The sequence below is a fragment of the Cryptomeria japonica genome, chromosome 7, assembly GCF_030272615.1.
Source record: "Cryptomeria japonica chromosome 7, Sugi_1.0, whole genome shotgun sequence".
In the NCBI taxonomy this organism is placed as follows: domain Eukaryota; kingdom Viridiplantae; phylum Streptophyta; class Pinopsida; order Cupressales; family Cupressaceae; genus Cryptomeria; species Cryptomeria japonica.
The window spans coordinates 687228298-687243921 of NC_081411.1; the positions used below are offsets into that span (position 1 = coordinate 687228298).

Sequence of the window (15624 nt, forward strand, 5' to 3'; positions counted from 1 at the left end):
CATCCCAAACCCTATTTCTATAATGTCTCAATCGGTCATTCTTAACTATATAGACATTTCTCACCTATCTGACAATCAACTTTGCATCTCCTTTAACTTTGAGAAATTTGATACCTTTACATTTGGCCTCATTTAATCCTAATAATAATGCCTCATACTCTGCAGTATTATTAGTATTCTTAAAATCCAATTGAAAGAAAAAGGGAAAATATTACCATTGGGTGACAACAAAACTACCCCTGCTCCAGAGCTAGAGTTGGCGCAACTTCCATCGAACTCCATCTACCACAATCCACCAAGTCCATCAACTACTTCTTTAGGTTCCCTTTAGCCAGGTGCAAGGATGAGATAGTTTCCAAACTTGCATTCTCGAAACAAAATCTGGGCTTTAGGGTTATTTGAAGGAAAAACAGTGTACTTATTTTTCGACTTAGGTTCAAGCTTGATTTTCTATTTTCCAAGAGGAATAATAGCTTCAGACCAGTCCATCTTTATTTCTCCTCTAAGGTCCTTACAAAAAGTTCTACTCAAGAGCATCCCATAACTTGTGGGAATGTCAGCAACCAGGATAGTCAATTTTACTCTTTTATCAAGGCATGTTGCTAGCTCTGCTTGGACGTCTTTTACCTGTCCAATAAGAGGAACCTGTTTCCCATCCATCAAAAATAATCTCCCAAATGTTTTTGTGAGAGTTAAACCTAAAGACCTAGCAATAGGTGAAGGCATTATGTTGTCTGATGCCCCTGAATCTATTATGCAATTGCTAAGCTTTTGACCATTCAGAAGAAGGGATATGTAGAAAGGTTTAGGTTTTGGAACCTCAACCTCAAGCCCATTTTTAGCATCATGAAAAGCATAGGGATCAGTCAAGTTAGCTAATGGGCATGAAATAGATGAAGATTCTTCAGCAGCAATCAAATCACTATTCTCCACACATTCATTCACCAAGGACTCTGAAGAAGAATCTCCTTTAACATATTTGACCAGCTTATCTAGTTCTTTTGGGTTTAGTTTCAAATACTCAGTAGTGGAAAGTTGAATAGTAGAAGCTTTACAAAATTCAATGATGTCAAAGGAGGAGGAAGAGGAAGAGCTATTGTTATCTTCCTGATTCCTTTGCAAAATCCTAACCTCATGAGTCTTTGAATGAGATGAAAAGCTATTGTTTGGGGGATCTTTACCTTTGAAATTACCTCTAGAAGGGTTCACAAAAGGAGAAGAATAGGAAGTTCCTTGATTCCTTGTTAGAATCACACATGCAGGACCTTCAAGGGTCACCAAAATATTACTACCTCTTTCTGAATCTGACTCATATTCAAGGTAGAATGATCCAGAGTTGCTAGGTACCTCTTGAATTTTCTCTGCTTCAGTGAACTCACCTAATTCATCCTTTGTGTTTTGCATTTGAACATGTCTTATCATATCAGGACAAGAACCCCCATCGTGATCTGTGGTAAGATGGAATGAACACATGATACCCTTGTCAGGAGGTGCCTCTATTTGTAATCTTTGTGGAACAACAAGTAATTGCAACAGTCGTCCATAGGTATACTGATTTGGAGTTCTTTTGCCTATATCCTGATAAGGTTGTGGATAGGAATTTCTAGGCTTTGGTATCTACCTCTTCAAAGCAATCATATCATTGACAAGCTGTTGAACAACTGGGTCAGTGGAAGAGGTAGATGCCTGAGGTTGACCCTGAGGAGTTTGTACATCTTTCCTCCATTTCTTGGCTATTATTAGATCATCTTCAAGTTGTATAGCTTCATTTTGTGCAGTCTCAAGATCAGCTGACCTATTTCTTCTAAGGTGAAAACCTACATCAGGAGGCATGGAATTTATGAAGAAACATTGTTGATTATCAGTGGTTGGCCTTTTGGCCTGAGGAATTTTATGGATAATCTTATTATACCTAGCTACATAATCCCTCATTGTCTCATGAGTTTCTTTTTTCATTTGTGTGAGTTGAGCCAGTAACGAATGTTCATCATCAGCACTTTTGAACCTTTTCTCAAAAGCAGTTTTCATTGTTTGCCAGTCAGTTATGGATCTTGCTCGCAGATGACTGAACCAATCTGTTACCCCCTCAGTAAGAGTTTGAGCAAAAAGCCTAACAGCCACATCTTCATATTGGATTGCTAGAATCCCAGTGGCTACATTAAAAGAATTCAAGTGCTCTTCAACTAAGACTTTTCCATCTCCATTATATTTAGGTAGGACATCCCTCGCCCCTTTTGGGAGCGGATTATGAGCTGCGAGAGCAAGAGGTCCAACAACGGCACCCCATGGTTGGGCCATAATGAACACAGGATAAATGGTTACTAGAGGAGGAGCTTGAACTCCAGTAAGTGTTAGTGCTTGCCAAGGGTTTGAAGAAGAGGGTATAGAAGTAATTCTAACAGGAGAGTAAGGCCTACTTTTAGCGTTTCTTTTGGGAGTAAAGTTTGTAGCAAATGAGAACCCTTACAATTCTTCAAAACAATTATCAATTATTCCTTCCCTCCTCTATGATCTAGTATAAGGATGAGAATCCAGTGTTGTTACCCCTAGGGTTCTCGGGTCCTCAACAACTCCTTTAAACCCAACAATATTCATGTACCTTGGGAATCTATTTTACGCAAGGCAGGCCTATGAGTATTGTTTGTTATTTTTGAATACAACTCTTTCAAACTCAAAGCATGTTGGTCTATTGAAATTTTTACTTGTCTTGTCGTTCTTCCCCAGCAGAGTCACCAAAAATCTGTTAGTGAACAGATTTCTCCTTTCTTAAAATGATCAATTTTAAACTCTGTCGCCTTCTTTTAAAGACAAGTGTTCCACTAAATAGTTGGACAAGTGTTGTATAAACCACTTCCCTCTGAATTTTCTATAGGTATAGCTTCCTATTTTAGTTATTCAAGGAATAATTTAATTAATTTTATTTGAGCAGTAGCTTTTAACCTGAAAGCATGTAAGGCTGCCTACTTCATTCTTGGATGAGAGGCCAATATTTCACACATATTTATGAGAAAAACAATCTTTCCAATCTTTTCAATACAAGAGATGAAAGTAACTGAATCAAAGTTCAAACCACCACTTCCATGATTTCAAAAAGGGACGAACAGATAAGAGAAACCGAATCTGTTCTCAAACACGAGTCTTTTCTAAAAGAAAACAAACACTCAAAGGAAGGAGTACCACAAAAATAATAATTTTCTGCAATAGAAAGGTGATTACTGTTATTTGATTAGATAAGAATATGTAAAGATATGTGTCTACACAGATTCAAAACCCACAGATTTTCCTTCTCCCAAAACAGTATGATCTTTGTATATATATATATTCTTATGTGACAAAGGCATGATAATACATCTATAAATCCTTTTCCATTCCAGATTTAAAATTCTAATTCTTCCTTCCACAAAATAGAAACTTTACAAAAACAGAGGAAAAACAAAAACCAACCCAAAATTTGTCACCAAATCTAACCCCTATTCTATCGATCTTTCCTTAATTTATAGTTTTTAGAATAGGGGAGGTCTCCCTGAAAACACGACCTCCCCCAGAATAGTTATGAGACCAATGAGATGTATTTTTGGGACAGATGTCCCAAAGTCTTTGCATAAACATGAAAAATTACAAAAATAAAGGAAACCAGGCCTAGATCAATGTATTATGTCGCTTTCCCATCATCATCGTCCTCTCTCCTTTCGTGGGTGTCGTGGGCAGTTGTGAGTTCCTGAATAATAGATTGGTTCTGAACCTTCATCGCATTGAGCTTTGCCTTCACCGCCTCCTTATTCCACCAGTGCTTCACCATCTTTTCGGCATGCTTCAGCAACTGATCATTTCCAATGAAGGTCATGGACTCAATCCCAGCCACCCTTGTTATATCTTTCGGAGTGAAATTACCCTTGGCTTTGATTTTCTCCATGTTTATCCAGAAAGCTCTGATTGCATCCTGTGTGTTCAACCTGCAAATTCCCAATTGCCAATCATGGTCAGGGTTAACCACCTTGTTATCATTGACTATACTACATTGGAGATCCTGGAGCTCATAATCAGAGGTCTTAACGTTGGAGATCATAGACTTGAATGTAAGCACCCACCACATTATGGTTTTCTTCAGCACAAAGAGCTGACATTCATCCGCTACCAGTTTGATTGAGTGTTCTGTCAGAAACCTAGTAACTCCATATTCTTCTATTTTGGTGGACAAAGGCAAGATATTATGCCACTTGTGTTCCTCTTTCTCCCACGGCATAAGCTAATTTTGAACTTCGGCGATAAGACTCTGTATCTCACCACATAACTTCCAGGAGTCGGTGATATACTTCTCCCTATCCTTGATTATTCCCACAATCCATTTCTCCATGGCTTCTGCAATACTCTTGGCCCATTGAACTTGACTCATTAACTTTTTATTTTCTGGCGAAGTTGGGTTGAAGTTCTCTGTAGCATGAGATATTGGGAGTGCCCCAAAGCAACCAATACTGTCGATGAACTCGACAAGAACATTTATGTGTCGCTTTAGCTCTCTCTTTTCCCACCCATCTTTCTCCGATCTCGTGAGCATTTTCTTTGCCGATACCTAGAAGAAATGATTGTCTGAGTCTCTATTCATATTTCCCAGTTCCACCTTTGTGATCTCAAAATCATCGAGGCTAGATTCCTTGTTTTAGTCCTTGGGTTTGTATGAGGCGATTTCAGCGACCCATTTTCCAGTTTCTTCATCAATTTCTAGGTGGGCAGCGGTTTTGAACCTTTTTGGCTTGGGGCTCTTCTTTGTGTACTTAACGACCATTTCTTGAATTGAAATAGTCATGGGAAGAAAATTTCGCTTTCTGTTCACCGAAGTGGTCAACCACTTAGGAGTTGCACTAGAACTGGTTGTTCCTTCGATCACTTTGGAAGGTGGTGTCATAGCCATGGTCACCGTATGAGAATCTAGGGAATTAGCAACATCGCTATCCAAGTCTTCAACTTCAAATATTTGGGCATCAAGAAATGTATCTTTCACCCCTGTATCCTTTGCTTGATCCATCTTTCTTTGAGTGGCACTTTAGGACTGGGTATGCCGAGGAGTATAGAAATCGAAAGCTAAATTAGACCTATGTCTAAGTTGGGGTGGCTTGTTATCTTTACCTACATGAATAGGCATAGAAGCATTGTGAGAAAAATGCTTTGGTGAACATAGAGGGACCTCATTACTTCTCGTAGAATTAGACTTAACGCCTAATTTCGCTACTTTCTTCCTAGCAACCCATGTTGCGGTCCTTCCCAAAACTCCTTTGGTCCTTAATTGTATATCATCTTTCTCTTCCTCAAACTAGTCAGTTGTAGGCATTTCAATTTTTGCATGGGCTAAGTATCCTGGTTCGAATAGCTCTAGATAGTCCTCTTCGAGCCCCTTAGTGTCCAACTTTACCTGTAATGAAACAACTTGTTCTAACACCATTGTAATATTTTCCTTTTTAAAAACCTCGAGCTCATCACTACAGTCTTCCCAAAAGTCTACCAATTGTGGCATTGGGAGGTATGGCATTAGACCAAACTTCGGGAAAAACCCTTATTATCAAAACGTTTCTTTTCAGGGTATAAGGAAAAGCTGAAATTCCTAGGATCTGCTCTAATACTCAAAGTGTCAGACATCGAACTGTAGGACAACACACCCAATTGGATGGGAAAATGACCCTCCCATTTGTTCCTGGGTTGTGCCTTTTTTATTATAGAAGTTAGCTTCCTACATATCTCCACCAGAATAAAGCAATCTGAACAAAAACGAGGGAGCTTGAAAGGCTCCCCTTCAAAACTGCCTATCCTTATGTAACAAAAGTGTGGAAACTAGATATAGAAACTGCCAAACCTCTTTATCAATGTCTGCATATCCTTGGAGATCCTTTTGGCTTTCATATTCTTCAATTCATGGCACAAGTTGCCTAAAAAAGCATTGTGCACCCTTCTAAAATCTTGCAAGGCCTTATCCTTTTGCAGCATGGGATAGAACTCATACATAGGAACATCCTCCTCAGTGAGTTGTTTTGGTATTCCAACTAACTCCTTAACACATGCCAAATAATACAAGAGATATGAAGACATAAAGAAGTACTTCTTGAACTGTTTAGCCATACTCAGTTGTTCTCTCATTGAATCAGCAATCAATTCAGCCCAATCAAGATACTGCTTCCCTTCCAAAACCAGTTGCACGTAGCGATAAATCTAGTTGTCGAAGTTGTAAGCTTCAGTAGACCCTCTAGCCTAGTGCAACAAAATCATAACATCATGAATGTGAGGCAACATGTGATTCTTATTAGGATTCTTGGGTAACCTAGAACCACCTCTTTGAGGGACCTTCAGCAAGAATTTTGCTACGTTATTACGGTGTCCAGTTTTGTCCACGTTGAACTCGATGATTCACTGAGCAGGGGAAAAGTTGGAGAACTGGTAATTAGGTATCTTGAAGATGGAGAAAATTACTTCATGATTTATGGCCAGAAGGGTTTCACCATTGTCTCTCCTAATGATCTCAGAGACTAGGTCGTATCTAGCGATACATTCCCGAATCAATTATGGGCAAGGAATGGCTAGGGGAAAAGCTACCACTTCTATGAGACCACTACTCAAAATCTCCACACCAAAAGATTTGTCAATTCCCTTGAACACCCTCTCTTTTAAAACCTCAATATTTTCCCCTTAAAGGTCAGTATCGCTAACTATGGGTTCAATACATGCGAGGCTAAAAACATTCTCGAACAAATGTAGTGTGGACTTCATAATTCAAAGTAATATGCCTTAATTGGTTGCAGCAAACCTTTCTATGAGAGAGAAAATGCAAGTAAAAACTACTGGAGAGAACAAGAAAAGGACTCACCTTCACAGTTGAACAACCAGACAATGACTAGCAGCAAACAAGACTCCTATCCAGAAAAAACAAAACCGTAGCAGTGAGGAATGAATTCAGAGCACTAATAATCCTTCATAACTTCTAGTGAGGGTAATGATGTGGAACCATTGAATGCAATAATTCTAATTTTCAGTCTGATTGTGTTAATTTTGTGGATTGGACCTCGCACGCATGCATTGAATGCATGGCGGCATTTTTGAAGTAACCGCTAGTTCTCGAAATGATTACTTACTTCGAAAAGCCAAGGATTGACGTCACTGAAGACATGGTTCACCTTCCGCATATTTGGCAATAAATGCAGCATCAAATCATTTAACCCGTGGGACCCACCAACTTCGTACACATATGAACATCATGAACAGACTTCATTGGCGTTCAGGTAGTTCAAGATGTATGTCGTGCTCAAGGAAAATCTTTGCTGAGAAAATTAATTATGCCAAGTTGCTGACCATTTGTGCTATATTGAACATGTTGAACACGTTTGAACCTCTTAAACTTGGTTCAATGAGTTCAACACCTGAAGAGAAATTAAGTAACACATTACCGAACAAGAAACTTTAAAAGAGCCACTGCAAGACACTTGAAGAAAATGTTAGTATGAAAACCTTCCCGAACACCTAGGAACCTATGGAACCTAAATGAACCTGTTGAATCCTGTTCAATATAGTTCAATGTGTTCACAGAGTTCAACCAATTACTAAAACTTGACCTTTTTGATTGAAAGACGATTTACAAACGTACTAAGGGCTTGAACTAAGGTGTTACAAGAAAGACAAGGACTCTGAATGGAATTTTATTAGTAGGATGACTCGCTCTTGTTATGAGGAATGAGTAACGCAGTAACACTATTGATAGTTCATGGATGATACTTGCTTTGCTCTTTTATGTGATCGCTTGTGCTCATGAGATGGCATCTTTCAAGAATGATATTAGTTGTTGAGACATTTTGATATCGAGGTCTCTTTGGCTAGTTGACTTGGGGTCTTGTTTGTCTTTGGTTCTTAGCATTTGTTGTGTGTCTTTTTGTGCCTTTTTGCCTTTGTTTGTCCTTATTTGCCTTTTTGTTTGTCTTGTTTTGGTGTGCCCTTGCATATGTTTGAGTGAGTTAAGATCCTAAGATTGGGAGCTTGGGTTCCTCAGAATTAGTGATATCTTGTACTCCTTGTCATTTTGCTCTCCATTTCTCATCTTTTTCATCTCTCTTTCTTCTACTTTACCATGAGTATTTGCGTAAGATAATACTCCCACTAAAGTGGGGGCTAAATGTAGCATCCTAAAAATATAGCCTTTGTAAATTTGACCGCATTTGGGGCCCTCGCTTTAGTGTCCTCATCCTCACACTTGATTTGGACCAATTGATTCCTCCAACATGCAAAAAAATTCATATTTTCACTTTGTGCCTTGCTGGGACCCCTGAACCTGGCCCAATTTAGGGTAGGACTAGGGCGTGGTGCCCTGGTCCTCCCTAATTGGGGCCTAGTTCAAACCCTAGGCCCTATCTCAAATGTGAGCGAGAATGGTTTCTTCATGTTAGCCTATGTTGGAACATTAATAAGTTTGACAACAGACGGGTATATAAAGAGATTTTCCCCTCTCATTTGATCAACTATTACATTCATGAAGTATTGAGCACATGAGAGATCAAGCATTCGAGTATTGGAGAATTCATCACCAAGCATCTCTAGAGGTCTTCAAGACTGCATATTCTTCATCTATCCATTGTGGAGTAACATTACATCATTTATTTACAAGCATGTGTGTGTTTGGGTTTTTTCATGTTCATGCCATTTCATACAACATATGTGATTACATTCAAGAAGAAAAGCATCATCATCATTCATTGCATATTTGAAGGTATAAATTTTCATTATTTTATTTCAAGCATTTGCAATATTTCATTCAATGTTGATTGTAAATCGGGGTTTGATTTAGGCAAACCCTCGTTCCCAACATTTTCCCCTTCTTTCTGTGTGCAGGAAACATGTGTGAATTTGTACTTCTGGAAATAAGCTTCAAACACAGAGACATAAAAAACCCTTTTTGACATGTGAAAAATTCGGAGGACCAAGAGGCAGATCCATGGTCCTTGATTTTTCATGGCATTTTTGCAAGGTAGATCTGAATCAACTTATTCTACTAAGATCCACGTGCACGACAAAATAACGAACCTGTAGCTTAGTATTTTCTCAATTTTGTCTTCAATTTCAGTACTTTACCCTAAATCAACATTTAAATCTACAAAAGAGGGAAAAACCCATCATAATCAATCAATCCACTTAGTATTTAGTCCTTATCTAATTTGTGATTGAATCTAGTATATTCCTCACCTCTTTTGAATCTAAAGGAAATTTCCCCCAAAGTAAAAATTGATTTGGTGATTTCTCCTTCTATTTTGTAAATTGCCAAATCAAATTTTTTCCATTACAGGATTGATCAAGATCACCAAGTGCAACAAGAAGCTAATGTTGAAGACTACTAAAATCCATTGAATTTCCTTCCCGGATCCTCCTCAAGTTGTTAGAATTCTTCCGAGGGACTAGGCTCTGATACCAATTGTTGGAATCAAGGAACACTGAGAGGGGGGTGAATCAGTGTTATGAAATTTTTAACCTTATTAATCTGAACCTTCAAGCACTTAATGCAAATCAATAAAAGAGAGATACAAACACATAAAGTAAATATCCACCACACCATAACACCAAGATTTTTATACATGGAAACCTAGTTAAGGGAAAAACCATGGTGGGGATGAATCCACAATATAAATACTTTGCAGAAGTATATAAATATTACAATGAGAATGCACATGCATTCAGGCACACTACCTAGAGCTCACTACTCAAGATATCAAGGGATACAACCCAAGGAAGACCAACTATCTTACAAAATAAGTAGAATAGATTACTAAAGTACATGAAATAAACAATAGCATCTACAAATGCCAAATTATAGTTCCGATTAAGCACAGTTGCAAACATTTCATACTCTGCCCTATCGTGCTCTGCTTCACTATTTTGCATTAATCCACAGCATAAATATTTGAATTGCGCACATTAAACTGCACACCATCGATCACACAACATTTTTCCATGCTCTAAATGATCAACTACATCGGCCTTATAGATCCACAATACAAAATTACATCGGCTACATGTCGGCTCAAGAACATATAACATATTCACCAAATGTGTATGAAAAGTTGGCTTAATCTGATCTCCAATGCATATGTGAACCAAAAATAATTGTCCACATTATCCCCATAAGTTGGCTAAACACCCTCGAACACAAAAACAATCACGAAATCCACTCCAACAATTCCACACAATGTTCAATCATACAAGTCATCCATAGTTCACTATTGAACCAAAAAACTTGTACACCGAATCTCCTAACTTACACATGAATTATTAGCGGAGGCTAAAATCATGGAATAAGGTACTAGATAAATCTATTAGGCTTCCCTTATATCTACAACACAAAATATTTAACTGAAATGAAATACCGATCAATATATTGTACTCTATGAGATGCACTATTCTAACTTACCACACTTGACCAAATCTACACTCAGACTTCCGGTATAAGAAAATCAATCACTGTGGATGAGTAAGATGACTTGAGTTTCCATCAATGACAACATCTAATGATTTGAGTAGTGTCTCTTTCCAACAAATGGTGTCTATTTTCCTTCTTCTTCCAACACAGGAACATTTCCACTAGTTTCACCGACACACAAATTTTTATTTTCATTTTCTGGAGCCGATAAGGACTTTACTGTTGGGATTCTCATAGATATTGAGAGGGGGGGGGGGTGAATCAGTATCTAACTAGTGTATTTAATTTCTTAACTTAAAACATGTAGAACATATTATGACAGTGTACCAGTATGCAAGAAATAATGCAATAAATAGAATTAAAAGCAACCACATGAAAAACACACCATAACACAATGATTTAATGAGGAAACCCGGTGGGGGAAAAACCTTTGTGGGATTTGTGACCCACAATATTCACTTACTAGCCAATAAGAGAATATTATTGCTACAAGAGGGGCCTGCACATGCAGGAAGGCCAACTGCCTAGAGCTCACTACTCAATGGGAAGTCTCACTGACTTACAATGATGGATTATATAAATCCAGTATCTTGTACTGCTTTAGAATAGCATCTATAATACCAGATCCAGTACCGGTTTCTGCTCTACTTCTTACATAAACCCTTAACCTATAATTCGCATAATAGGTCTACCTTATTTCACCTAAATATATTCTTCTTTCTTCCTTTTTAAATGTTCTAAAATGATCTCTCTTATATAAGAGTCATTTTACAATGAAGCCAAGTCATCTTACAAAGATTTTACAATAATAAACAAAATACAATATAACAAAAATCCTGTCGGCCTCTGTGTCCGTATGCTTCCTTTCTCTGCTGGTGCTGGTGGTCTAAGTGCTGGTGTAGAGTCTGATCTAGCTAGTGTTGGTGTAATGCCTTGTCGGTGCCATAGGATTGTAAGGTTGCCATCAATGACAAAACCTTCAATCACCTATAATTTCTCATTGGAGTGTGCATATGCCAACAATCTCCCCCTTTGGTATTGATGGCAACACTCATGAGAAAATTCAAAAGTGTATCCAAAACTGTAATCCAAAAATGTTTCCAAAAATATAAGAGCTCCCCCTAAACAGATAAGTCTTTTGCTGGTTATTTTCTCATACTACTACTCCCCCTTTGGCATCAATGACAAAGGTTGCCAAGATGTTAGTAGAGTTGTAGTCTCACTTAACCTTGTAACTGGGTGGTTACAATTTGAAAAAGATTTGCCAAAATCAATTTTATACTTTCCATAAACTTCTTGTTGTCCTTTATTGTTGTCTCTGTTCTTTTAACTGTACCGGTGAGGTGTTGCATATGCTTTGCTGGTGTTCTTTGTCCCTGTACTAGTGCCTCAGATATTTCCTTCCGTAATGATGCTAGATAGTCCAATCTTGGACTTAGTCTTAGTCTCAAATGCTTTGCCTTATTTACTATTCTCTCCTTTTCTCTTTCTAACTTGAGTAATTCTTCCTCAAAACTTGTTATCCTTTGCTCAAAAACTGATAATGTATCTGGTGAGTTAACAAAATTATCTGCAAGTTTATTGATTTCATCCTGTACCTTGCTCATTTTCTTATCTATGTCTACTGTCAAAAGTTTGTCTTGCAAGTATCTTTGTACAGAGTTTTAAATTCCTTTAATAAGTTACATAGTTCTGGTACAAGTGTGTCAAATTCCTTAGTACACTTCTTTATTTGATCTTCAAAGAATTTTTTCTTTTCAATTACTACCTTATTCTTCAATGTCTCTTCCTTTATTTTCTCAATAGTCACTGTGTTCTCAGTGATGTATTTACACAGAGTATCAAGTTGTTTTAAAGAATCCTTATTGTCTATATTATAGTTAGGAGCTATTACCTTCAAAATTGGGATTGTGTCATCTATAGCTTTATAAGTCTGTGAACTACAATCTGTTATCTTTTTGATGGAGTCCAAAAGTACTTCAATTACATTTGTTGATTTGTAATCTGTTGAGGAGGAACCAACATTCTGAATTCTACCGGTGGAGGAAGTAACCAAGCTTGCAATGACCTTTGGTAGGTCAGTCTGTGTTTCCATTTCTTTAAGCAATGGTTTTTGACCTTCTCCTATTGCCGGTGGCACTGTTTCCATGTGAGCCTGTTCCTGTTTTGGAGCCTATTGCTCTACTTGTCTCTCTATTTGTTGCTCTGTTTCAGTCTCAGTCTGAGTCTCTACCTATTGCTCTGTGTTATCAACTTCAACTTTCCTTTCAATATTGTCAATGTTGTCAATTGTTGGTGGCTCACTAGCCATATCTGTTTTGCTGGTTGTTTCTTTGTCTATCACAATGTTGACCTTTTGTGTATCAACACCAACTGTGTATAGTACCTCAGGATTAGGATTAGTATCCTTTATGTCCACACTCTCATTTGTTGGTTGATCTTCAGTAGTTTTTACTGATGATGCAATTTGAGGTGGTGGGGATAAGTTATCTTTTACTTTGATGCTCGGAGGTCCACCAACCTTTCCTTTTCCTTTGTCTCTCTCCTTTTGGTATACCTTTATTGGTTTGGGGTTCCTGTATTCTTCCTATTTTTCTTTCTCAACTAGGAATATATCCCATCCATTTTCTATTTCCTCTGTTACTTCATTCACTCTTCCAACCATTAATGCAATATGTCGGTGTGCAGTAGAGAATACTGACCAGTTGGGTTCTGCAATTAAGTCATCTATCTCCTTAGGTGAGTTTACTGGGTAAACAACAAGTAACTTTTCAATTTTGATTCTCTTATCAAGCTCTATAACAACTTGTCTTCTTGCTTCCAGTCTTTTGAACAATTCATCTGGTACTTCATCTATTACTTCCATTAAGAACTTCTTATAGATGTCCATGTGTAAAATGACACTATTTTCAACTTGTTCTTTGTCATTTGCTGACAGTGTATCATAGACCTTTCCTATGTTTTTGAGTTTCCCTTCCTTTGTGATTTCATATAGCAATTTGTCAAAAGGGACCATGTTTTGTTTAGTCTTCTTCTTCTTTGGTGTCAACTTTTTCTTTGGTGTTGTCTGTCTAACCAAAGACCTCACTGCCTGTTGTTTTTGTCTAGTCCTTCTAGACAAAGGTGTGGATGCCAGTGAAGGATCCCTTTTCCTTACAACTCTTTTGAAAGATGCAGTCATGTGACTCTCCGAAGAAGTGGCTACCGGTGATAGGTGAGTCTCAGGCTATAGAGTTCCTAACTCATCCTTAGTGATACCGGTTTGTTTTAATACATCTTCTTTAATAGCCTTAGCCTATCTAGAACCTCTTCTCACAACTGCTTCAACCTTTTTCACTCTCTTTTTAGATTGAACTTGTTTTTCTATGGTCTCAGCACTACCAAATACTTCTTCCTTTGGTTCATTTGGTGCTTCCAGAAGTGCTTTAGCATAAGTTTCAATTATATGATCATCAGTCTCATAACCCATCTCTATTACCCAAATCGTTCTTGGGATGACTACTTCCATCCAAGTCTCATCCTTTTTTATTACAAAATATATATCATCCTTGTATTTGTTGACAATTTTCTATGATAGTCTAATTCTTTTGTTCATCCTAACCTTTAGTGCTTGAAAATAGTCATGAATGTTCTTTTCTTTGTTTTCACCCATGTTGTTGAATAGGTCTGTTAACTGTTTCCCTACTGGTATATCAAATCCAAGGTTCTTATGGCCAATACTGGGAACCTGTTTAGTTATGTGTAGCATCAAGCATACAAGTAGATTTCCAAATCTAAATGTTCCTTTCTTATCCTTCTTGATTTTTCCTAAGTTATCAATCAACTCATCTTTTAACCATTCACATACATCAATTTTCACATTCAGAATAGCATCTATAATGCTAGATCTAGTACCAGTTTCTGCTCTGCTTCTTACATAAACCCTTAACCTATAATTTGCATAATAGGTCTGCCTTATTTTGCCTAAATATATTCTTCTTTCTTCCTTTTTAAATGTTCTATAATGATCTCTCTTATATGAGTCATTTTACAATGATGCCAAGTCAACTTACAAAGATTTTACAATAATAAACAAAATACAATATAACAAAAATCTTGTCGGCCTTTGTGCTGATATGCTTCCTTTCTCTGCCGGTGCCGGTGGTTTGAGTGTCGATGTAGAGTCTGATCTTGCTAGTGCTGGTGTAATGCCTTGTTGGTGCCATAGGATTGTAAGGTTGCCATCAATGACAAAACCTTCAATCACCTACAATGTCTCATTGGAGTGTGCATATGCCAACATTTACAACCTCTGAAGAAACTTCAGCTGCAATATCATCAATTTTTCTGATAACACATTTGATTTTATTTGGATCTTGACCCATTATAAGATTTACTCTCTCCTTTTGGCAGAATCTTACATTAAGAGAAAGTTGAATCTTGCTTCTAGCATCCTTAGACAAAGGACTACATGCTTTATCAATAGCAACAATCTGAATATCATTTTCTTTTTCTACAACCTTGCTTCTTTTCTTTGTCAATACCTCATATAGAATATTAGGGAAAAAATCTTGAATATCACATAAATTTTGATTACATATAATCAAATATCTTACCACTATATTCTCAATTAATTCTTTATCTATAGGTTGAGCTTTATTATAGACATCTATATCATATTCTACAGACTCATTCTCATACATAGAATTAACAAGACTATCCACATTAAAAGATGGTTCTACCTTTTGTTCCTTTTTCTTTCCACCTTTCTTTTGACTTGAATTATTTTGAACACTTTTCTTTGGTTCAACAACAAATTGGCTTCTAGTCTTCTTGGTAGGAGGAGCATCATCCTTTCCTTCAAAATCCTCCATTTTAGTCCTTTTAGTCCTTGGACTAATGAAAAATTTCTTGTTCTCTACTTCTTCATCGCTGGTACTATTAACCTCCTTGACTTACTGAACATTGAGATCTTTGAGCTTTAGCTTTCTTCCTCGGTGTCTTTTTTTCATTGGATGCAGATAGAGTAGGAGTTGTGGAGGAACACCATATTACCTGGGGTGATGTAAAAGTTGATCTAGTCAATCTCTACCCATTGACATCTACAACTCTAGGCAATCCTATGTCACAATATATTTTCTTCATTATTTTATCCAATTCCTTTTTTGACCTCTCTTCCCTCAAACTTTCTTTGAGCTCTTCAACAA

General features: G+C 37.3%; 1 protein-coding gene across 1 annotated transcript in view; it reads right to left on the reverse strand.

Annotated features, from left to right (window-relative positions):
* The window catches only part of LOC131856953 (uncharacterized), a 50917-nt gene extending 35626 nt beyond the window's left edge, over positions 1-15291 (reverse strand). The window contains exon 1 of the mRNA XM_059208920.1: positions 14728-15291. Within this exon, the coding sequence (XP_059064903.1) occupies positions 14728-15291 (564 nt within the window). The remainder of the gene's footprint in view (positions 1-14727) is intronic.
* Between the last annotated feature and the right edge of the window lie 333 nt (positions 15292-15624).